Raw genomic sequence first — 25309 nt, forward strand, 5'->3', positions numbered from 1 at the left:
GTGGTGACAAGATCTGATTCTGAAGTTTGGGCTCTTGCCCATTGATATGTGTAAATGTACATCCTGCCATCTTTCACTACTGAGTTTGGCATGAGAGGTGATGACAACAGGAGATTTGAATCAGTCTTCTGGTTGAGCTAAAATGTGGTCAGAAAAAGAGTTGTAGAATGAGACTGGGCAATAACCATAGGTCGTGCTGCTACCCGTGAAGGCAAAGCAGGAGCTAAGGCAGACAGACCCACGTAGTCCACGGCAATGTGGCAGGTTGGAAAGGCATGCGCTTCTGTGATATTAGTAATTGTTATTCCGATGACTAAGTACCAAATACAGTAATAAGTTCAACATATCAACACATACAATTTTTAGTTTTTAATCATTCTCTGTAGCCTATTTGAACTTATATTTTTTAGCAAAGAAGAGTAAGAATCAGCAATATATTATCAATAAAATTGTATATTCTATAAAGCAGGTGAGTTTCATCATAGGGTATATTTTAAATATATGAATCTTATAAAATATTTTAAGCATATTGAAAAGTGCAATAAAAATATCCAAGCAAAAAGGAAGCAAAGCAGTCTTAGATATTAAAAAATTTATAGAAATTTTAAAATAATACTATTCAATAACAAGTTTAAAAATTTTTTTTTCATGTTTTTATTTTGAGAGACAGAGACAGAGCATGAGTGGGGGAGAGGCAGAGAGAGAGGAAGACACAGAATCCAAAGCAGGCTCCAGGCTTTGAGTTGTCAGCACAGAGCCTGATGCAGGGGCTCAAACCCATGAGCCCTGTGAGATCATGACCTGAGCTGAAGTTGGACGCTTAACTGACTGTAACTGACTGAGCCACCCAGGCACCCCTCAATAAGATGTTTTAAACGTAATATTTTGTAACCCTTTGTTCTTCATAGTTCTCAGAGTTCTATGATTGTGAAAAATCAACATAAGATACAAACTTACTTGCATTTTATTAAGTCTATGTATATGTTCATTTAATATTATATGTATCATGAAACAGAGTAGAGTCAGACAATCTATAAACTACAGCTTATAAATAGCAAACCTCTACTGAATGCTCAACAGAAGTGCTAAAAGCTACTGAATCTCTTCACGTTCTTTACAGTACATCTGTCACTTTCTTTATGTTAAACTACTCCTACTGGGAATTATAAACTCATATTCCTCTTTCTCTCCCTTCCTGCTTTAAGCTAGAGAGCTATTGTTGATACAAAAACATTTTCTAGAAGATAAATTTAACTGAGTTTAACTTGCTACATCCCTAAGAGATTGCAATGTGAAGATGGAAATAAAAGCTATTATATATTCTTAAAAGTTCTAAAGTTTACTAGGTTTCATGCTTAAAGTGAAAAAAATGAGGAAATAAGGTAATTCACCCACAGATGTCTCCTGTTCCTTTATTTGGCCTCCAGCACATTTCAAAAGGCTGTTGATAGTCTTAAGACATCTTTGGTTGGAAGTAATATAATCTTCAAAGTAAACAAAAATAAATGAATGAAAAGGGGATTTACTGAAAAGACGTTTCATAGAATCCAAAGAAATTATAAAAAAACAATTCTCAGAAAGATAGTCTTCCTAGCTCCACCATTAAATAGCTCAACTTTTATTTTTAAATTTTTTTTAATGTTTATTTTTCAGAGAGACAGAGTGTGAGTGGGGGAGGGGCAGAGAGAGAGAGGGAGACACAGAATCTGAAACAGGTTCCAGTCTCTGAGCTGTCAGCACGGAGCCTGACATGGGGCTTGAACTCTGGAGTGGCGAGATCATGATATAGGCTGAGGCCAGATGCTTAAGCAACTGAGCCACCCAGGTTCCCCTAAATAGTTTAACTTTTAAGTACCAATCTCTATCTTTCAGTTTAGATTTTTAAGAGCGAATCTTATTGATCTAGCTGGACCTTCTTCCTCCCTCCACTGAGACCAGACAGGTAAGGTGGCAAAGCTGGAAGGATGCCTGACAGATGTCCAATCCATGGGGTACAGGGCAGGGGAAGTTCTCATGGCAAAGACTGCTGTAAAGCCCAAATTATCCTCAACCCTCCAGAAAGGCTATATACAGATTGCCATGCATTCAATTTTACAGCAATATTTAATAAACACCTGCTATGTTCCTGGTATTATTGCCTAATGGGGGTGGTGGCACAATACCCTGGCACCTTCCCTAATTTTGACACAGGTGACTGATTAATCTTGAGCAATTGACATCAAAGCCTTCCAAAGGGGCCAAGATGCATTAATGTCTTTACGGTTAGTAACCATTCTGAAAGTAGCAACCTAGATGCCTAGACATTCCCCCACTTGTGTAAAGACAAGAACACAAGTATTAATCTGCAACAAGGCATTCTGTGACAAGTCATTATGTCATTGTATACCTAAAAGATAACCAGCTTTGTCTGGTGACAAGACTTCCTCAGTACCCTGACTCCTTCATTACTAGATCCAGATTCATATCAAAGTCAAGTCTGGCACACGGCCTAGCCCTGCACTGGGCATGTGACACGGCTTAAGCACATACTTCCTCATTGATTGACTTGATGGCTTTATTATTTCTAGCAATTAATTTAATCAGGACTTACAAATGGTCCTCAAGCAAGAGTTAAATTTTGGTTTCAGATAATTATTCCGAATGAGTGATTCTAGATAAATCACTCCCAGGACCAACAAATTATTCAAGATCATGCAGACAGGATTTAAAATCAACCTGCAAAATTGCTAACTTCTGCAAACTTTCTCCAATGTCTATTTCTCCAAGGTCATTACTGCCCTGACAGAAGATTCTTCAAGCTTAGCATTTTTTACTTAGTGTTCTTTTACTAGTTACTTTCTCTGTTTCTTTGTAGCTGAGATTTAAGGGATCTCTTTTTTGTTTTTTCTCCTTGAGGTTTTGATTTTTCAGACTAGGACTTGTGTAGACAACCCACTTCTTTTCATTAATGCAGTAACCAATATCTGGATGCCAGATCATTTCAGTACCATCTGGAAACAGTCATGTGCAAAGTTAAGTGATGTAATGTGAGAATGAATCACTTTGAGTTAAAAAAAAATAAATGTCCTCTCTCTGCCCCTCCCCCGTTCATGCTCTGTCTCTCTCTGTCCCAAAAATAAATTAAAAAAAAAAAAAAAAAAACAACGTTGAAAAAAAAAAAAAATAAATGTCAATAAATGCCCCAGAGATTTCTTATATACTAAGTTAGAAATTATGACTAGACAAATTCTAGTGGATAAAGTCTACTTGATTTTTCTACTGAGTTATTAGAAGAGATTTAATTACAATTAAAAAAAATTAGGCTGCATACTTCTAAAGGAAATATCCTCTGGACAAGGAAAAACAATTGTTAATACTTAGGTCATTGTCTGATAGGGAAAGAGAGTTTATTTGGAGTGCACATGAATGAATATGGTGGTGTGAAGGCTGAAGAGTAATGGCTGGTTGTAATTGTTGCTTGTGTGATATGTGTAGCCACTCAGACAGAAATCAGCCTTGTTATTCTACGATGATAAGAGGGTTGCAGAAGAAGGTGCTTTCTTTATGGCTTGTCCCCTGTGAGCAACATAATTTTGATTCGGGAAGTCAGGTTTCATTTAGTTCAGCTATCTTTATATGTGGCAGACTCACCAAGAGTACCCCTTCCCCCCACCATGTTCCCTCCATGAGCTATGCCATCCTGGTGTAATTCTTTCTACCTGAATGGGGGCAGAACTTGTGACCTGTTTTTTACCACTGAAATATGGCAAAAGTCAAAGAATGTTGCAGATGTAATAAAGGTACACAATTGATTTAATTTTATTTAAAAACTTATTTATTTATTTGTTATTTATATTTAGAGCAGTTTTAGATTCACAGCAAAATTGAGAGGAAGGAAGGAAGATACAGGGATTTCCCATATACCCTTTGCCCCTACATATGCATCATCTCTCCTATTATCAACACCCTCCACTAGAGCGGTACATTTGTTACAACTGATAAACCTATATTGACACATGATAATCACCTAACTCCATAATTCACATTACAGTTCACTCTTTTTTGTTTGTTTTACATTCTATGGGTTTGGACAAATGTGTAATGACATGTGATTTGCCCTTACAATGAACTTAGAGACTTGAAGCAACAAAGATCCTGCTGACTTTGAAGAAATGAGCCACCATGAGTTCTGTAACTGTAAGGAACTAAAATCTTCCAACAACCACGTGAGCTTTGAAGAGGACCCCAAGTGTCAGATGAGACCCAGTACTGGTCAACATGGTCTTGCCTACTGGAGTCACAAGACTCCAGTCTTGTGAGATTCTGAGCAGAGAACCCAGGTATACTGTGTCCAAATTTCTGACCCACAGAAACTGTGAGATAATAAACATGTGTTGTTTGAGTTGCCACATTTGTGCTTATTTGTTATTGGCAATTGAAAACCAATACACTATAGCAATATCTGAAAGTTATTTCATGGAGAGGACAAAAAGATATTTCATTTGGGTTTTAGAATGTTGGGTTTTAGAATGACTGAATTGAAGCATCTTAGGAAAATCTATATATACCTTATATATTGACTCTATGGGTTCTGGTATATTTCCAGATCTTTCTAAGAAAAAGTCAGCAATTGAGCTTATGTTTCTGAATTTTAGATTCTTTTGCCAAGCCCTGCATTGAGTTTTGTCCCAAACTGTCTATTCTGGAATGCCTGCTTCTTGTTTCACAGAGGATTTTGTAGCAAGACTATTCTGATTTTTCTCAGAGTATGGTCTTTATAGTCTTAATGTTTATTTATTTTTAAGACAGAGAGAGAGAGAGAGAGAGAGAGCGCACAAGCAGGAGAGAGGCAGAGAGAGAGGGACACACAGAATCTGAAGCAGGTTCCAGGCTCTGAGGTGTCAGCACAGAGTCTGACACAGGGCTCAAACCCATGAACTACAAGATCATGACCTGAGCTGAAGGAGGACACTTAACCTGACTGAGCCACACAGGCGCCCCGTTCTTTATAGTGTTTATCAGCTGATTCCTGAGGAAGACTTTGTTTCCCGTTAGTATGCCTTAAAAATGCTGACTGCTGACTTTATACAGTAACCCAAGAACGTCTGTACGTTATAATTATAAAGTCTAATCAGATTTACTTTGGGGACCATGTTTTCTTGGGCTAATTTTCCTCTGCTGCGTTTGGGATTTGTTATGTACAGTAGCAGAAGAACATTCTCTTTATAGGAAGAGTAATTTATTGTGTGGCTTGTAGTTGAAAATAAATATTTTACACATGTGAATGCATGACCCTTCCTATGTGACTTTGTTAAAACCCTGGCCACAGTAGTTCAGGGAGATTATGGTCTAATTATTTTATTCCTGATACTAATTCAACAAATATAGCTTTATTAATGAATAAGTGATGAATTATTTCATGAATCAGAGAAAGAATTTAAGACATGAGCTTCATTGGACAACCAGATATTACTGTGCTCATGAAAATATGGATAAACATTTTCAAAACCCTCTCAGTTACTTACAGTAATAATGAAAGGTTATTTGAAACTCTATGTACTTGGACATTGGGTTCATTCAATTTTATGTAAATCTCTGAAATTCTTTCCATTCACCATTTCTTTGGTTTCATAATTTGTGTTGGTTTGGTTTTTCAACTATAAGGTGTTCCATGTTCAAGGAAAGAAATCTTTTCTTAAGGATGCTTCACAAACTGCCTTTTCCTGAAGAGATACATTCAAATGTAAAACATTGTTTCCCAGCAATGTTTCCAAAAGTTACAGTTGCTTCTATTTTTTCACATCTAAAATAGACGCCAAATAAGTGCAAAATTTGCAAAAGTAACTCTCCTTCTTTGTGGAAAAAAAATGTTAGCCATGTTTCTTAATGGACGTAGCGCCCCCTAGTGTTTAGGGTTGCAATAATATTAACTATTTTTTCTATATACATTTTCACTGAAGTGAAATTCACAAAATTATATTAAAGTGTGCAATTCAGCGGCATTTGGTGTACTCAAAATGTTGTGTAACCACAATCTATCTCTACTTTCAAAACCTTTAAATTGCCTCGGAAGACACCCCACGAGTAGTAAGTAATCACTCCTCTAGTAAATTCTAACTCGCTTTCTATTTTTATGGATTTGTGTATTCCGGCCATGTCACATAAAATAAATCATACCTTTATTCTGGCCTTTTAAACTTAGCATAATGTTTTTGAGGTCAATCCAAGTTGTAAAGTGTATTAGTACTCCATTCCTTTTTATGGTCGAATAATATTTCATTGTATGTATATACTTCAATTGGTTTATGCATCCATTGATGGGCATTTGGGATGTTTCCATCTTTTTGTTGTTATAGTTATGTTACAAACATTTGTGTAGAAGTTTCTGTGTGTGTGTGTGTGTGTGTGTGTGTGTGTGTGGGTGTGTGCATGCGCTCACGTTTTCATTTCTCTTGGGTGAATGTATACCTTCTAGGGGAATTGCTGGGTTGTATGGTAATTCTGTGTTTAACTCTTGGAGGAATCACACACACACAAAAGACCAACCAAGATATATAAGAATCTGGCTTCCTAAAATATTGGTTTGTTTTACAAGAGAATGCTTGTTAGTGTGGGCAAATAATGGCAATAGTTATCAACCCACTCATAGTTCCTTCTAATAATGCAGTGTTTAATAGGCAGCCTTTCTAGAATTGAGCATGGATTGATAATTCCTCTTACTCCCTAAAGATTGGCTTCAATAATATACTATAAGATTTATCAGTTTAAAAATGCGTGACGTATTGTAGAAAAAACATACAAAAGAAATCAATAAATTTGTATTTTGAATGACATGATTAACAAGCTTGATCTATTAAATGTATATAAAACATTGCAATAACAATTGAGTAATACACTTTATTTTCAACTACATAGGAAACTTATATTACATTTGCTAAGCTGCTGAGCTACAAAGCAGTTCCCCCCGAAAGTTAAATGATTAAAATTATGCAGATTGTATTATCTGAATACAGGGAAAATAAATTAGAGTAAATTAGAACCAATGAAATAGGAGGAAGGAAATGATAAATATGAAAACCACCAAAATTAATAATGAAATAGAAAAAGACATGCTATAGAGAAGATTTAAAAAGCCAAAAGTTAGTTCTTAATATATAATAATTAATATAATAAAATATGATATTAATATAATTAATTGGGGGAGGAGGTCTTTACTACAGATCCCATAGAGTTTAATAGATAATATAAAGTTATAAGTAACTTTATGTGAATAAACTTGAAATCTTATTTGAAATGGTTAAATTATTAGAAAAAATAGTTCAATGGCAACTGAGTCCAGAAGAAACAGGAAAACTAAATGATCTTCTACCTATTAAGGAAAATAAATATGTGATTAAAAATTGAACATAAAAAGCAAATCTTCAGACTTCATGAGTCATCCAAATAATTAAGGGAAAATTAACATCAATCTTAATCTCTAACAGAGAATAAAAAAAGGAGGAGCCTTTCCCAACTTGTTTTAAAAGCATACCATAGTCTTATGATCCAAACCTACTAAGCGCATTAAAAGACTGTAAGCCAAGCTGTTTCACAGATGTAGATGTGAAAATATGAAGCAAAATACTAGAAAACTAAATATTGCAAAATATGAAATTGATAATATAAATGACCAAATTGGATTCAATTCCAGAATAATTAGGATTAACATTCTAAAGGCAATTAACACTCTTTACTACCTTGCCAAAATAAAGGATTATAACACTAACATGATTGTCTAAATAAGGTACAATAAAAATTTAATAAAATTCAGGTGCACTGATTCTGAAAACTCTCAGATTAGGAATTGCAGTGATTCCCTTTTTAGATGGTAACAAGTATCTGCTTTAAAGACCTACACCAAATAGCATACTTAATCACATTAGGATTAAAAAGAGCAGAAATCAATGAGTAGAAAACTGAAAAACTGCAGAGAAAATCAATAAACCAATATTTGGTATTTTGAATACATTAATAAAATTGAAGAACCCCCAGATATTCTAATTAAGAAAAAGATAAATTACAAATTTTCAATGCCAGAAATGAAAAAAAGGATATGACCAGGGATGCCACAGATATTAAAAGCACAAGAATGGAATGACATGAACCATTTATGAGTAAATTCAATAACTTAGATGAACAAAGCCTTTATAAAATGTAACTTACCAAACCAAACCAAAACAAAACAAAACAAAACAAAAAAAGGAAAAATCCTAATAGCTCTATTAGGAACAGATATCTGTAATTAAAAACTTTCCTACAAAGAAGACTCAAGTTCCAGATGGCTTTACTAATGAACTATATCAAAATTTAAGGGAGAAATAATTCTACTCTTAACAGAAAGTCCTTCAGGAATGGACAATTCCTAACTTGTTTTATGAAGCCAGCATTATCCTGATACCAAAACCTGACAAATTACCCAGAAAGAACACTAAAAATAAGAAAATGACAGTAAAAAACATGGGTGAAAGATTTAGAAATTTAAATATACAACCCTCAGGAGTTCCAGATGGAGAAAATAGAAAAAATATAGAATGAGAAAATATTTGTTTGCTAAAAGAAATTTTCCTGAAATTTTCTAAATTTTAGGTATCAATAAGCATATTAATCCTCAAATTAGCATAATTTCTGAGTCAGATTAATAAAAGTATTTTCATAACTAGACTCAAAACATTGAAAAAAACCAGAATAAATATAATCTAAACTAGTCCATTAAAATATGGGTGAAATTAGGCCATTTTAAGAAAAAGAAAAATGGAGTCAGTTTGCTACTCACAGACCTCACTCATAGAATTCCTCATATATTTCAAGAAGGAAATAGAACACAAAATGAAATAGACAGAAAAAACATATTTTAGGAAGGATTAATTAACATATAAAGCCTAAGCACTGACTATACAAATTTATAATAATAATATTGTTTAATTTGTTGGGTGTCAAAGTAGAATTAAAATAGTAGACAAAGATCACATGCGAAGTGGGCAATACTATGTAAACATTCTAAGGAACTTCATTGTTCCAGATAAGAGTACAACTGTTTATTATATTTCACTAGCTAAGTATGCATGTTAAAATTTAAGATCAATCACTTATAAAAAAAAAAAAGGAAGAGAAAAGGAAGGAAGGGAGGAAAGGAGGAAGGGAGAAAGGGAGGGGGAGAGGGACAAGATTTGTATCTTTGGAACCAGTACAGATGTGGGAAAGAGAATAAACATAACAAAATTAATGCACAGGAGGACAAGAAGAGAAGGAAGAAAAAAGAGAAACTTGACAAATAAAAAGCACAGAATAAGGTAATTAAAATCAAATGTATCTGTGTATAAAATAAATATAAGTAGGTTGATATGCTATTAACAAAAAATATTAGATTGTTTTTTAAACTATGCACATTCTTTTAAAAATATATATTAAAAGATAAAAACACAAACATCTTTAAAAATAAAGAGATGGGAAAATGAGATCTCTGTGAAATATGCAAAATAGGGGCAGTGCAGTCTTCTTACTATCACATTAAATAGGGACAGAAATATCTAATTTTACTGCCATTCTGCTCAGGAGCGATCAATCATTCCTCATTGCCGACAGAATAAATCCCAGACTCTTTAGCGTGACATTCAAGGTTCTTCACCTCTGGCTATAACCTTCTTTTGGACAGTTAATTTCATCTTTGATCTCTCAGCTCCTATCGCAAAGTTAATATGCAGTAGACAAACATTTATTTAGTTCTGATGACAGAAAAAAAAACACTATCAATGCGATTATTGTAGCATTTACTTGCATAATACCCTCTTCACCTTTTTTATAGGTATTTAAAAAAAAAAAAAAAGGAAGGAGAAGCATGTTTACATTGCTTATTGACAACTAAGCAAAATTTCTTTCCCGCACGCCTGTTTCTTCCCCCTTCTCTCACTATTGCTGTAGTTATTAACAGCAAGACCTTTTTCAGAGGATAATTTATAAAGCATCCCTTCCCATTTTTAAACTCCTCTACCTTCCTCTACTTTCCCCAGTTGTTCTCTCTCTTTCCTTCTCCTCAGCCTTTACATCCCCTCTCTTATTCCCTCCCCTCTTCTCTTTGTAAATCAATCTGTGTTATACAGAACTCAGGAGAACATATGATTATGAGAGGTGCCCCAAAATAGAAAAGTAGAGAAGTCTTTCCTGTTTAGATTTGTGACTGGATAATCACAAGTTGAATGTATGTCTTATGTGGGCTATCTCCCATTGGTCCAGATTAATGGTTCTTACCCAACAGGGCATGTAAGGTTCACCTGGATGGGTATTTTATGAATCCATACTGTTTCCTAAACCACCTGCGTATTCATCTCACCCAGTATGCATTAGGAATAATTTGGGGTGCCATGTTGTGTGCATGTGTGTGTGTGTATGTGTGTGTGTATAATTTGAAAAAGCTCTCAAAAGCAAAAGGATTCCCTTTCACTAACTACAGTCTTAGAAGAGAACCCCTGAAATAAATGGGTCAATGTCTATTTTTTGTACTAAAAGATGAATAATCCCAAAGCCTCCGTATTGGAAGCCTTACTTTATACACGATGAATTATATAATGAAATTCTGAAACAGGAAATGTTCATTTTCTGTAGAATATTTTTTCCTATTGGGCAAAGAGACACTAACTCATTGGCTTTTAACTCTTAGCATGAATCAGCATCAATGGCAAGCCTTAAAAATATTAGATGCTTAAGTCTCATCCCCAGAGATAGGAGTTCAATTGGTCTGGTCTTGGTCCATGCATTGGCAGTTTTAAAAAAGAGTCTCAGGTAATTCTAATATGCAATCAGAATTGAGAAACATTTCTCAAAGTGCTCATAATTAGTAGAAAAACCAAATCTGTGTCATTTGGGAATTTAGTTACTATATTATGAAGAGGTGAGATCTAAGCTCACTTAGAAGTTTTGTCAAGGGAATTGTAGAAATGAACATGATGATAGTCTATGGATTTTTTATAGTGACAGCAAATTATTAGGGGTTTAAGTGCACAGAGCCATTGTCTACAGAATGTAAGTAACAAGAGACTGGGTGAACAGAAAAGAAACAAGAAAAATATCCTGAATGAAAAACGCCGAGAGCCCAAGGAAGGATGAAAAAGCATACAGAAAACTAGATCAAGAATACAAAGGGAAGAAACTAGAGTCAAAAGAGGAACAGAACAGTAGGTAGATGGGAAGGAGAAAGGATGCACAATTTAAAATGTTAGTCAATTTTTTTATTAATTTTTGTAACTTTCCAGTACTCTACCCAATACCATATCTAGATTTTGGCCAATATTAAAACTAGATATCCAATACACTCTTCTTAATTGATTTCCATTCCATGAAAAAATTTAAAGATGAATCATTATATTTAATGTGTATTCTTTACATTTATATTTTTTTCTGATAGATCATTTTTACATAATAGAAATTTAGCTTTAAATGGCATTTCAAAGATAGAAACAAAGACAGAACAATTAAATACAAAACAAAAGCAAAACCTTTATTCTTCTGGCTTGATTGTAATGTGGTTTACCGTTCTTTATGGTAGTAGCATTTTCCTGCATGCATATCACCAACACACTACAAGTCAATAGCTTTAGTATAAAGAATCTACACTTAATGTTGCCTGTGAAAGAAAAACAAAATGTTTTGCTGCAGCTGGTAATATAATTTCACTACCTGGCTTTGTGAGGAAAAAAAAAAACAAACAACAACTTGGGACCCATATCATATCTGATACAGTTCTAATGCCATACGGGCCAATAAGAGTAAAATCTATCTGGGTAAACAAACACTGGAAAAGACATTATTTTCTGAATAAAAAGACTAGGTGGAAATATCTGATTCAAGCAATGCCAAGAATATCAACTGATCTTTCCTTAAGCCTCTTTCGATGATAAGGCATTACTATTTGAAAGCAAATAAACGCTGGACTCAGTCTGAGATGTGTTCCACGTCGAAATGTGTGCAAAGTTTACAGTACTAATAAAAAAGCAGAAACCTACACTGCATCTTAGTCTTTGTGTCTTAGTTTGTGAAGTGCTGTAATTTAAAAGTGCTAAGAACAGAAACTAACAATAGCGACTGTGACATCAACCTGAAGATACTTTTAATTTCTCATTTTATGTACAAAAGGCTGAAAAATAAAATAAAATGAACTTTTTACAGTATTTATATTTTCTTAGAAAACTCTAACCATACAGGTTCAACAGATTGAAGCAGCTTGCAATACGTTCGTACGGTCGGGCTTTTTTTTTTTTTTTTTTTTTTTTTTTTTTTTTTTTACCACAGAGTGTTCAATTAAGATCGGAAGAATAAAAAGCAAGAAGCTCTTCCTTGTTTGCTGCAACCTATTGCTTAATGACACGAGAATGAGGTCTTGGTCGAACAATTTGCTTCACTTTCCCACTGACGTATGGCTTCCCATATTAGACTTCTGAACAGTGGAAGGAGTAAGATACAGCAGCATAGGCAAGATAAACATGCAGCAGTGACGGCTTCAAACTATAATAGAACCAATTACATCATATTACCTGTTGAAAGCTTGCAAACTATACTTACTGTGGTACATATTTGATGCAATAAATACTGTGCTTAAGTCATCATTTGTGTTTGCTCAAACATGCACCACTGGGTAAAATTACTATTTACAAAGCAGACTTTTATTTTTTTTTAATTGACATATGCTATGTCAACCTTACCAAGAGCAGAAGATGGCTAAACAATACTGCAGGAAAAAGCAGAATCAACTTTATAAAGTGGTGGGGGATGCTTTTTGGTCAATTCAGGTTCTTAAAAGGATTGATAGGATAGTTTTAGTTTATGCCAAAGGACACTTATCAAAAATGTTATAGTCATGCTGCCGGGACTGTGAATGATCATGTGATGGGGTGGGTGTGTCTGTGTGTATACATATATATGTATATACACGCACATATACATATATACATATATACATGTACATATAATGGATTATGTAAAAATAAAACAATTCTTCAATGCTTGTGAATTCTATGGAACATTTACAGGCACATTAAAATTTTTCTGGATGAGATACCTTAAAAACATGAATAGCTATTTAAGCACCTCAAAAATCTAAAAACATCCTGAAACAAGAAGTAAACTCTTTCTTTTTGTGATGAGATTTTTTTTTCACGTGTGAATGAGAAATGCAGCATGCCTTCATTTAAAATATATCCAGTTGTACAATAGAGAAACGTAGAATTCCCTACCTTTAATCCCTCTCCCCAAACATAAACCCATTTACAAAAATAGTCACATATAATAGTAAACAACCTGTGAATTAAAAAAAAAAACAACAGGTGATAAGTTCACAGCATACATTTTGTAAAAATATGGCAGGTGTGGCAGTTAAATCATAAACAATGGTGACAATTACTATCATCAAGTGTCACGTGTTGAATTTACATAAAAATTTAACTTCCCTCCCCCCTTTAAAGTGGTTCCTATAGTCTGAGTAGCCATTACATCTCTGCTCATCAGCAGTGTCAGCTGGTTGTGAAAACAGAAACCTCCTGTCGATGCTGTTTTTCTGGTTTATTGAGTCCCAGTTTGCTGACCAGAGGTCTCTGTCTTGTTATAGGCACTGACCTTAAGTATACATTTGTAAAAACAGTCAGTTTGGCATAGACCTCCTGTGGGAGTCCTGTTGACACTAATCCATCACCATCACAGGCTGTAAACAATTGATCACAAAATGAAATATTCTTTGTTCCTTTTACTTTTTACTTTCCCTGATATCTTTCCCTTTGTCTTCCTTTTCGGATTTGTCTTTTTCAAATTTTTCTTTTTCCGGTTTGGTGACACTGTCATACGAGGGTGGAGAAGTGGTGGAGGGTGTCACGTCGGTTTTCTCTGGAGTCGAATTCTCATTTAGTTTATCAATGAGGATATCGTCTTTGATAGGTGTTCCTTCGCCTTCTTTGCCTTTGTCTTTCTTATAGATACACGAAACCTTTTTCACTTTTTGCTTCAAGAGGTAGCGTCTATAAGCCCTCTGGATAACAACAGCAGACACCTCCTCTTGCTTGCGTTTCAGAGTGGTCGTGATGGGTTCGTAGGAGACTTTGGAGGGGTTCGATGCCATGAATCGCTCCTCCATCTGTATTCGAAGGGCATCCATCTCTCCACTCTCACCCAAAACACGCTTTGTGAAGGCAAATAAAATGTCGAGGCAGTGGATCCGGTCGCCACTGACCATGGGCAGGTCCATGGCAATGAGCTGGACTTTGTTTGGTTTTGCTATGAGGAGAGGAGGATCTAGGGCAGCTGCAAAATCAGAGAGCTTGGAGAACTCTATAAACTGGGTGGCATCAGGATCGAACTTCTCCCAAACCTCATAGAACATCTCAAAGTCATCCTCACTCAGGGGCTCTGCACTTTCCTCAGTAGCGACACTGAAGTTCTCCAGGATGACAGCGATGTACATGTTCACCACCACTAGAAATGATATGATGATGTAACTGACAAAAAAGAAAATCCCCACAGATGGGTTTCCACAGTCTCCCTTAACAGAGCTTCCAGGGTGATCTTTTTCAGGGTCACAATCTGGAGGTCCACTATTAAGAATGGGTGCTAGCAATCCATCCCAACCAGCAGAGGTGGTAATTTGGAACAGGCAGATCATGCTGTTGCCGAAGGTCTCAAAGTTGAACATGTCATCAATTCCAACTTCCCTCTTAACATACGCAAAGTTGGACATTCCAAAGATAGCGTAGATGAACATGACCAGGAAGAGCAGGAGGCCGATGTTAAACAAGGCGGGAAGGGACATCATCAGAGCAAAGAGCAGAGTGCGGATCCCCTTCGCCCCTTTGATCAGACGCAAGATTCGACCAATCCTGGCGAGACGGATCACTCGGAACAGGGTAGGGGACACGAAGTATTTTTCTATCAGCTCGGCCAGAAACATACCTGTGGAAAATCAAGAAACAATAACAAAAGTAGTGCTATATTTAATAGCCTTGAGTGAAAACTTACATGAATTGGATAATCACTAGTTTTACAAAATGTGGGCATGAGAATTAGATATACACATACACACGCACACACATATATAGACACATGCACATTCTGCATTATTTAGCAAAATGAAACTGGTATGTTTGGTGTTATAACATTAATCCCTCTGAAGGCACTCATACAAGGTATTGATACTGAAGGTATCAATGGTCATTTTTCCTAGTTCAAGAGAAGCATCTATCAAAAGAAAGATTCAACCACTGAAGACCTAAAGATGTTACAGAGCATATGGCAACCAAACAAAGAAGTGGATTTATAGTTCTAAAATTCTGGTTCTGGTATTGGCATAAGAACTAATGGACAAGGCTTGTGATTTTGGATCAGGAATATGAGAGATCTTATCCTGAGATGGCTATGATCCATTTTATTTGGAAGGTGGCAGAATGATGGACAGGAGAGAATCCAGGCTTTGCAGCAGACATAACTTGGCACTGAATCCTCTCTCTCTCTCTCTGTTTCTGTCTGTCTGTCTCTCTCTTTTTTTTTTTACACATGACTAGATGGTGATAGTTTCTATCTACTTTTGTTGTTGTTGTTGTTAAACTTAGCACTTACTGGGGCTTTTCTTTGTTCTAGGCATGATACTAAATGCATCAACTTATATCATCTCATTTAATTCTCCCAATAACACTTGAAATATTTTCTGGAAAGTCAGGGATTGGAGAGGTAACTTGTTGTAGGTCACAGAGACAGTAATTAGTGGAAATAGGCGAGCTCCAGGCCAGGTCTGCATGATCCCTGAGTCTTGTCCCTTACTCGCTAAATGACCACCTCACGGCAATGTTGTGATGATCACACAGGATGGAGAATTGTTTTGGTGTTCTAGTCTGTCAGAGAAAGCAGTGTAAATGGTGGAATACTAATTTTTCCCTCTATGTTTTCTCTTCTCTAAGAGGCAGAACCTTGTCTTAAATGTCTTATATTTACTGCCAGCACCTCATTTAATGCCCTATACTTCACTACTCAATGTGTATTGATGACAATGAAGCTGTTTTGGATTTTTGAACAAAATGTCTACTTCTGGAAAAAGAATATTACAAAGCATAGAAAATATCTGAACCCAGAGGTAAGATGAAGCTTATATATATGTGAATATATATAAACACACATACAAACTATTCCAATTATCAATATCCTATCTATGGACTATTTGACTACTTCTAATAATTTTTGTGTGTATGTGTGTGTGAATTATTTATTCAAAGCAATACTTGTCTATATCAACGGAGTGTGATTGAGTACAGGATTGTTATGCCAAGTTCCTGTTATCATCCTGTGAAATGAGACAAGATGATAAATGAAAGCTGCAAAATATAAAATCTTGTTTTTACATATCAGTTCATGCACAGCATGCAACAAGAGAAATGACAAACTGAAGAATGGACGTTAGACTTTTATTTAAGATTTTGGGGGGATAAATGAGAAAGATTAGTGAGAAACATTTTCAAAATTTTAAAACAAATTTTTACTACTAACTTCCTTAATTGAGTAAAAGTACCTCTTCTTACCTACGATAGAGAGAATGACCACCACAAAATCAAAAATATTCCATCCGATGGTGAAATAGTAATAACGAAGAGAGATTAGTTTCAGCACACACTCTCCAGTGAACAAAACAATAAACACCAGATTAATCCAGTACAGAATGTTTGTCATTTCCTGACTCTGGTCATCAGTTTCCACCATCATGGTGACCATGTTGAGGCAGATGAGAATCATGATGCTGATATCAAAGACTTGTTTGGTTACAAAATCAAAGACCATTCCTTGGAATTTGTTCTGGAACAAAGAGTATGTAAAATTCACTTAGGAACATAAAAAAAAAAATCAAATTCAACATATCTGGTTTTAACATAGCAATATGAAAATGTAGCTCTTATAAAAACATACCATGCTTATTTAATACTTGGAAGAACATTTTGTATACTGGAATATACAACTTTTTCCAAGTATATTTGTTTTCCTTATACTGTTCATGATACCAGATTTTGTAAACTGACTTTAAGAACCACTTACTGTGTTCTCAGTAACCATAACATCACCATGTATATGATAGACAGCCAGCCAATATTTGCCACTATAACAAATCTTTGTTATCCCATGTATTGGCACGGGGTATCAAAGTAAACTTTGAAGTACTAATAAACAGCTCTCCAGATTTTTCTCTCATGTTTATTTTTTTCTAGTTTCTGCTTTTATCGTCTTTCCCCAAAGCCAGAGTACCTTAAGGTTCAGCTGGGAAGATGTTTTAAAAAATTATAGTTCAAGAAAAAGGACATATTTAGAACTCCTGGTGAGATGTAATTAAGTTCTGTATTTTATTTAAATGGTATTGTACCAAGATTAATTTCTTAGCTTTGATTACTGATCTATGGTTATGCCAGATTTTAAAATAAGGAAAAGCTGGGTGAAATTATATGGGGTAACTCTTGTGAAAGAATAAAATAATCTTTGTAAAAGTTATAGTCCACAATCAGAGGTTCAACCTTTGCCCTATTCAGTTTGGACCTTATTTCCAAGCACTGAATGGCTTTATGTCTTGTTTATGAAACTCACCTTACCAGTTCTACTTGTTTGGACCCTGTTTTATACCATTTTGCCTACTTCTGCTTGGTATTTCAAGATTTTGGGGGCTCAAGCCTTGACCTAACTTCCACTAAGCTGTCCTGTACTTTCTTTTTTTTTTTTTTTTTTTTTTTTAATTTTTTTTTTTTTCAACGTTTTTTATTTATTTTTGGGACAGAGAGAGACAGAGCATGAACAGGGGAGGGGCAGAGAGAGAGGGAGACACAGAATCGGAAACAGGCTCCAGGCTCCGAGCCATCAGCCCAGAGCCTGACGCGGGGCTCGAACTCACGGACCGCGAGATCATGACCTGGCTGAAGTCGGACGCTTAACCGACTGCGCCACCCAGGCGCCCCTGTCCTGTACTTTCTTAACTAGAACCACGGATGATCTGTTACCTATACACTTCATAGCTTTCCCAGATTCTGACAAGTCTATCCATCTGGATTCTCTGTACTAGTGTTCTCCCTCTCTGTTGAGAGACATCCATTACTCCCTATGCAAATTCTTGGACATCAACCTCCTGTTTGTAGTATTTTTCTCTTTTCTCTGAACAGGTATCTGGCTTACTGGACTGGACTTCTATTGCTTCAGGTGAGTCTGTCCTTCCAAAGCCTTCTTCAACTTAATAAATGTGTCTAATTCCAGTTCCAAACCTTCCTTCTTAGTTCTTATTTACTGTAGCTTACCTTTCCAAGTCTGGTTATGTTTCTCTTATTTCTACCCTTCTGATATTTCCTATCCCTCTGAATAAAATTTGCAGATTCTACTGTATCATTTTATCTTATCTCCTTGTACTAAAAGAGACTTCCTTCACCCCTTCTCTGGTGACTTTGAATTCAGTTTTAAGTTTTAAGCACGCCGTGTCCTCAGAAAACTTTATGTTTACATTTGTCATAAAATTGATGACACTGTATTGCATATAGTTTGCTCTTATTTATTTGTTTTAGTTATTTCTCCTAGTTGTCTGGAGGCTCTGGAGCAGTGTCATTTTTTCTCGTAGACTTAGCACCTACAGTGTAGGAGGTTCACAATTGCTTAAAATTAGAAGGTTTTATCAATAAAAAGCTTAGTTTTCCTGCCCATGTAGCTTTCCAATGGGTCACTTCAACGTATAACTGCAATCCTCAGTCCCTAATTGTTGTCTCCAACTTAAATCCCAGGATGTAGTGTATGCTGCGGGAAGCTATGTAACCCTGGCAGCTTTGTTTGCCAAAGATTTACGTTCTCTCACTTCATCTTGGCCCTTGACGATGATTAGGAATCCTTTCTCCCTCACTTGCTCCAGGATAGTTCCAAACTTCTCAGAAATATCCTATTCTTTTGGTCTCTATTCTTTTTTGGGAGCATCAAAATCAGTGTCAAGAAACTCTTCTACTTCCTTTTGCATTTCATATTATCTTGACTTTTCACATATATCTTTTTATATATGAGTCCATATTTGCTAGAGGACTCATCCCTCTAAAATATGTGACTTTATTCTATATTCCCCCTCTTCACACTCTTCGTCTCCAGAACTCCTGCTTTGTTTCAAAAACCTACCTCTCAGTCTTAAGAAACCTTATTTTGCTACTTCTAAATACTCATTCTTATTCCTGTCTTTTTTTGATTGCCAGATTCTGCAAGCTAGCATCTCTGATTTTTTTTTCTCCATGCATGTCCCTTCTTCATACCTTGCATGACACTAGTCATCCAGTGTGTATGGTAGAAACTCATAAGTTCTCTTTGTTGGGTTCTTCTTTGCTTCCCATATTCAATTAATAGACAAACTTTGTAATTGTACTCTAGTGACAGCTCACAAATCCATCCACTTTAATTCATCTCCACATGACTCTGGTTCAGGCTACCTATCATCGCTACCTATCATACCCTATCATCATCTATCAGTCAGCTCCAGAACAAATCTAATAAGCATACACATTGCCCCTGCCAATACTGGTTGAGTTATCTTCACGAAACTGAAAACGACCAGGTCCCCTTCAATCTCTTCCAGTTGCTCTAAAGATAAAGGCAACTTTTGAACATAACATACAAAGCTCAGAAAAGTCTGTGTACCCTAACTTCTTTCTCAACACATTCCAATAAGCCCCCACTCTCTACATCCCAGCCTCACTGGCCTTCCTACTTCAAGGCCTTCACACATGCACTGCCCTTCTGTTAAAGGGCTCTTTTCTTCCAGACAGTAATTCCCTGCAGCAACCAAGCAGCTACTGGCATATAATATACAGTTGGAAGAGCCATAAAAATTCAGAATGATGTCATCAGATTTAGAAGCAAGATGGTAGGGGAAATATGAAATATTTTTAAAACCAGGAAAAACAAAACCTGCGACTTATTTCATAATGATTCCAATCAATCTGCAGAGTTGGACAGAAAATGTGGCAAATCTGAGATGTACCGATTATTCCAATTCATCCCCACCACGCTCTGTGAACATTCAGTATTTCCACACAGTGTATGTATGGATATGTTTTCTTCTCTACATTATTAGATACTCCTCAGTGACATCAATTCTATGTAATACTATTGGCATGTAAGTCTGAAATATTTTATTTACATGTATTTTATATGTTTATATATAATACGTAATCTGTGCATTATATTATATATAATATATATACACTTAGACTATTACACATATACTTAGGCTATTTAGGCTAGCTGCTAGTCACATTGCTAAGATAGAAATTTTGTTTTGTAAATTCACAAAAGTACTAGTATCTAGCAATTTGGGCTGTGTAAGTTGTAAATAACATAGATCTTGATGGGAACGAAAGTATGTTATTCTTACAGCAGGGCGAGGGATGGGTTTTTGTGGTTTCTTTGAACCCAGTTTTTTCATTGCATTGTAGTATTTCTTCTGCTCTTCTGTCATAAAAATGTCTTGACCTCCAAAGTAAAGAAATGAAAGCAAAACTTGTTAAAATCATGTTCTTTGCTAGTTATAAAATCTACCTCAGAAATTGTGTGAAATCGCTTCCACTTGCTATTCTAATGTTGCCAATATCTGTATTTACAGAGATGCACATATTCAATCTTTAAAGTATTCTGTATTAATCAGTCATATTTCTATACTGAAAATATCAATACATGCTATCTGAATTAGCAATTACTTAAAAACTCACAATTGATTAAATATCTCAAGGTAATTTCAGAATTTTATATTCCTTCTTTTTTGCTGATTACATTTTAGACCCTAAAAGAACTAGTGTGACATGTTTAGTTCACATTTTAGAATAAAGAGGAAGTTTTAGTATACTTATCTTCTTTTTCTGTTGGTTGAAGTTATCTATGATGACACCAATGAAAAGATTCAGGGTAAAGAACGAACCAAAAATAATAAAGATGACAAAATAAAGGTACATGTACAGATTGTCTTCATACTTGGGTTGTAATTCTACCTACAAAATATTAAGGAATGGTAACTATTAGAACCACTACTTGTTTTATAAAAGGGACATCAGCAAATTTTCAATTCTCAAAGCATGTCTCAATTGCTGGGAATAAAAAAAAAGGGCAAACATTAAAGAGATTTTAAGAAACATCAAATCTAACATGCTTATTGAAGAGTCCTACAAGACTGTTCACTGATTTGACAAAGTAAAACAACTCATAGAAAAGTCTGGATAATTAAAATTCACTTCACCCAGTAAGTTTCTAGATTATGAATGCACTTTCCCCAAAGTCCCCCAGTAGGGCATGCAGAGTGAGGATTTCCTCTTCCTGCAAAAGAGATGTTTGAGTCACACTATTTTGTGTTAAAACCTTTAAGATTTATTCTCTCTAATTCAGTTTTTTTATCTGTAAAATGGAAATAATAGAATCTTAACCTCACAGGGTAGTTGAAAATGTTAAATATATTAATATATGAAAAGGGCTTAAAAAAAACCAGTGCCTGGCCAGTAGTAATAACTGAGTGCAAAGGTTTGATTTCTATTACACATTTCTTTTCATAGGCTAGAGTTATTATTGTATGTGTGGATATGGGTTCATCTGTTGGATCATTCCTTCTTGAAAATAAGTGTATAGATTCATCCTACTCAGTAGGCTTTAGGCACAGTTTCTGTAACAATGATACCCTCTCTTGTCCAGCACACTTTTGGTAAAAAAAAAAAAAAAAAAAAAAGAGTGACAGTTGGCTTGAGCATTGACTATAATCTATAGCTCAGGTCATACAGGATATTGGTCTAACCAACTCAGTTAACCAGTCCCAGGTGGTAATGGATACAGGGAATGTATCATTGTGTCATGAAAGCAATGTAGAGGGTAACGGCCCACTTGATATATTTTTCTAATAAAATAGAGTAAAATGGAAAATATTAGAAGTATTGTAAAAGTACATATTCTTTGATGAGACTTTTATTTCATTTATGTGTGTAGATAGCAAACAGTGATAGAAAATGATACATTTAAATGTTTTTAAATTAAATACTATATATACAGAAAAGTGCATAGCACATAAGGGTAAAATGTAGTAATAAATTGTTACAAAGTGAATGTCACAGTGCAGGACATCGTCAAGAATTCAGAAACCCTTGGTGTATCCTTCCCAAATATAAACTCTATAATCCCTACTAAAGGCAATCATTATCCTTTTATGGTAATTATTTCCATGCTTTTTCTTAGAGTTAACATCTAAGTGAGCATTCTTGAACAGTAAGATTAGTTTTGTCTATATTTTGTCTAGTGGACACATTTGCATAACTCTGTTTTACGTATATATTTTTAAAAAATTTATTTTTAAGTTATCTCTACATCCAATGTAGGGCTTGAACTCATGACCTGAAGTCAAGAGTTACATACTCTACCGATGGGGCCAGTCAGGCACCCCAACTTTGTTATATTTTTAAGATTCATCCATGGTGTTGCATATGCTGTATTTGTATATCATTTCACCACTGTATAATATTTAATTATTTGTCCATTTCTACTACTTTTGAATTGTTACCAGTTTTTGCTAGACCAAAAAGTTACGTTCATTCTTGTACATAGATTCTGCTATGCATGCACAAAAGTGTAGGATATATTGCTAAAAATGAAACTGCAAGGTTAAAGAATACCTTGAATTTTATTAAATAATGTGATAATGCTCAACTTTTTAAAATAAATATTTATCTATTTTTTCCCGGTAGCATTAAAAGTTCTTATTGTTCTTTATTCTTGACAATACTTGGTATTGTCATAATTTTTAATATTGCCAATTAGGCAATAATGTCACATTTTGGGTTAAATCTGCATTTCTCTGATGACTACTGAGAATAAGAGCAAGCAACTTTTCTTAATTTTGATGTCCACTTGGATTTCATCATTTGTAAAATGCTTAAATGCTGAAGAGTTATGTAGCAGACACTGTCTTCTAAGTTACTAAGGAAGAAACTGAAAGTAAGTTGCATATCAACCTGTTGATAAGGAAGGTGGAGAGAACTTTAAATGAATTAATCAAAACAAGTAGGAAACTACTGTAGAAGAAAGTGGTTATGAGCTCATGCTTGTGGTCAGAGTTCAAAAACATATAACGGCTTAATGCATTGAGCCTCTTTGCTTCAGTAGTGAAATGAAGTTAATGTCAACCACACAATAACATTGTTACTTAAGATTCAATGTGATAGTATAATAAAGCCCTTAGCTGAGGGAGTAGTAATACATAATTAATTATTTATTATTATTATTATTATTATTATTATTCAAAAGAGCACATAACTGGGATTCTTGATACAGAGATACAATGCTGTGCTTTTAGTTCTTGTGCTCTCTCTCTTTTTTTAATAAGGTGAAAAAAACCCCACAGGAGTTCTTTCTCAGTTACCACCTGGTTATTGGTGCTAGGGAAGTAACATTTTGAGTTTAATTGCTATGTTCCGGCAATATACCAGAAGGCAATCTCTTTTTTCCAAAATATGATTTCCTTTCTCCTTGTTAAGCAGTAAAAAATTAATGAAAAGTGTACACAAAATTTCAAAAGTGTTGAGGTGTGTAAAGTAGATTGTGAAGGCCCCTGCCTTCTACCACAAAAATCTCACATCCCAGAGAGAAACACTAAAGTTTTGTTTGTTTTGATTTGTTTTGTTTTTCCACCATTAGATTCTTCTATTACAAGGAAGATAAAAAGATGGAGGAAATCTGTGACAGACAAAGGAAGTGCAGTCTTTGTTAAGAGCTTCTAATGCACAAATGGCCAGAACTATCGGAGCCAAAAACAAATTGTCTCAGTTTGCAAAATCAACAAGTTTTTAAGTGCTGGGTGTCATGCTAGATATAGAAAAGACGTGTTAAAAGATTTACAGTGAGTAGAGAAAAACATTCAAATCAAATTTTGGAAGAAATAATGCAAGGTTGAATAGTTTATTTTTGTAAAATAGATGTTTTCTATAAATTGACTCATTGTTTTATTTACCAGTAAATTACAACACTGTGGAAATATTCACTGGATCAAATTAAACAATTTTTCCTCTAAACAGACTTACGTTTCGTGAATCAACAGCTGCATACATGATATCCATCCATCCCTTAAATGTGGCCTGTAAAAAAGTCAGACCACTTAGTTTTTCTCCCCCACAAATGATAATTTTAGAAAAGAAAGTTAAGTATCGGATTGACCAAGATTCATTCAAAAACAGGTATACAAAATAGTTTGGGGTTAGTATTTAAACTCTGGTCAAAGTTTGTAATATCATAGAAAATGCTTCAAATTTATGTTCTTCTATAAACCTATAATTAAGCCATGAAGATTATAACAATGTGCTATCATAAAAGCAATTATTAACAACCTTTGACTCTGATATGCCCATGAGAATACAACATAAAATTTGATAAAATAATTTGGTGTATATGAAACTAGCATCAGACAAGATGAAAAATATGCTGCATTGCTTGATTGTAATGCTTTCCATTCTACTTATTCTCTTCTAAATGGTATTCTCACCGATCACAAATCATGATGCTTTATTCTCGAAAATCTACATATTGTTGATTATACTATTTTAAGACAATTATTCCATAAAACAAAGTAATTTCCTAGTCAGAAAGCAAATACATTCAGCTGCAATGCACTCTTTTAAATATTTATGGTTTTTTTGCAGACATAGCAAACCTGAAAACAAAAATCTTATACATTTTTTTTCAGTTTCTTAGAGCCACAGAATCTGTTCTTCCCCCTAATATTCATACAGTGTTGGGTATCATGCAGGTGGATCAGCTCAGGGAGTGGTCGGTTGAGAAGCGGGATAGATTGTCTACGAATTTATAACAGATATAATGAACTTGATAGGAAGATTTTTATTTGCAGGAGAGCAATCTCCCTATCTGAAGGAGTTCAAGCAGCAGGCAGGAAAGGTGGGAATTGGTGTGACAGATGTTAAGGTGGGGTAGCTTGGTTGTGGTGGTGGTGAAGGTTAAGTGGGTGAAGACTTGATGAGGGTTTGGTACTGTCTGGTGGCCAAGGAGTACAGAGATCTACCACTCCTCCTCTTACCCACATACGCTTTCCAACCCCACCCTAGGGCCACTGCCTCTACTTTGCTCAGAGTAGGGGTGGGGTAAAACAGTGGGAACCTACATAACAATGTCAGTAACAAGGGACTGGTTCTAGGGTACCTAATGCATAGTCTGAAAGACTGTAAACTTTGTAGAGCTTTCCAGTTTCCAACATGGTGCAGAAAAGTTAGTTCAGCAATGATTAGAAAGAATCTAGGCA

General features: G+C 35.1%; 1 protein-coding gene across 4 annotated transcripts in view; it reads right to left on the minus strand.

The window, feature by feature from the left end:
* Nucleotides 1–7188: 7188 nt before the first annotated feature.
* The window catches only part of SCN2A (sodium voltage-gated channel alpha subunit 2), a 143395-nt gene continuing 125274 nt past the window's right edge, over nucleotides 7189–25309 (minus strand). For 2 of the 4 annotated variants that reach the window (XM_078451187.2, XM_078451185.2), the window contains exons 23-27: nucleotides 24081–24134; nucleotides 20880–21017; nucleotides 20408–20512; nucleotides 16560–16830; nucleotides 7190–14943 (exon numbers count right to left, since the gene is read on the minus strand). In XM_078451187.2, coding sequence (XP_078307313.1) covers nucleotides 13748–14943; nucleotides 16560–16830; nucleotides 20408–20512; nucleotides 20880–21017; nucleotides 24081–24134 — 1764 coding nt within the window. In that variant the 3' untranslated portion in view covers nucleotides 7190–13747. Of the gene's footprint in view, nucleotides 14944–16559; nucleotides 16831–20407; nucleotides 20513–20879; nucleotides 21018–24080; nucleotides 24135–25309 lie in introns of all 4 variants that reach the window. The other 2 variants (XM_078451186.2, XM_078451184.2) reach the window with 2 other exon arrangements.

This window comes from Panthera onca, chromosome C1 (genome assembly GCF_046562875.1).
Source record: "Panthera onca isolate mPanOnc1 chromosome C1, mPanOnc1 haplotype 2, whole genome shotgun sequence".
Taxonomy (NCBI): Eukaryota; Metazoa; Chordata; class Mammalia; order Carnivora; family Felidae; genus Panthera; species Panthera onca.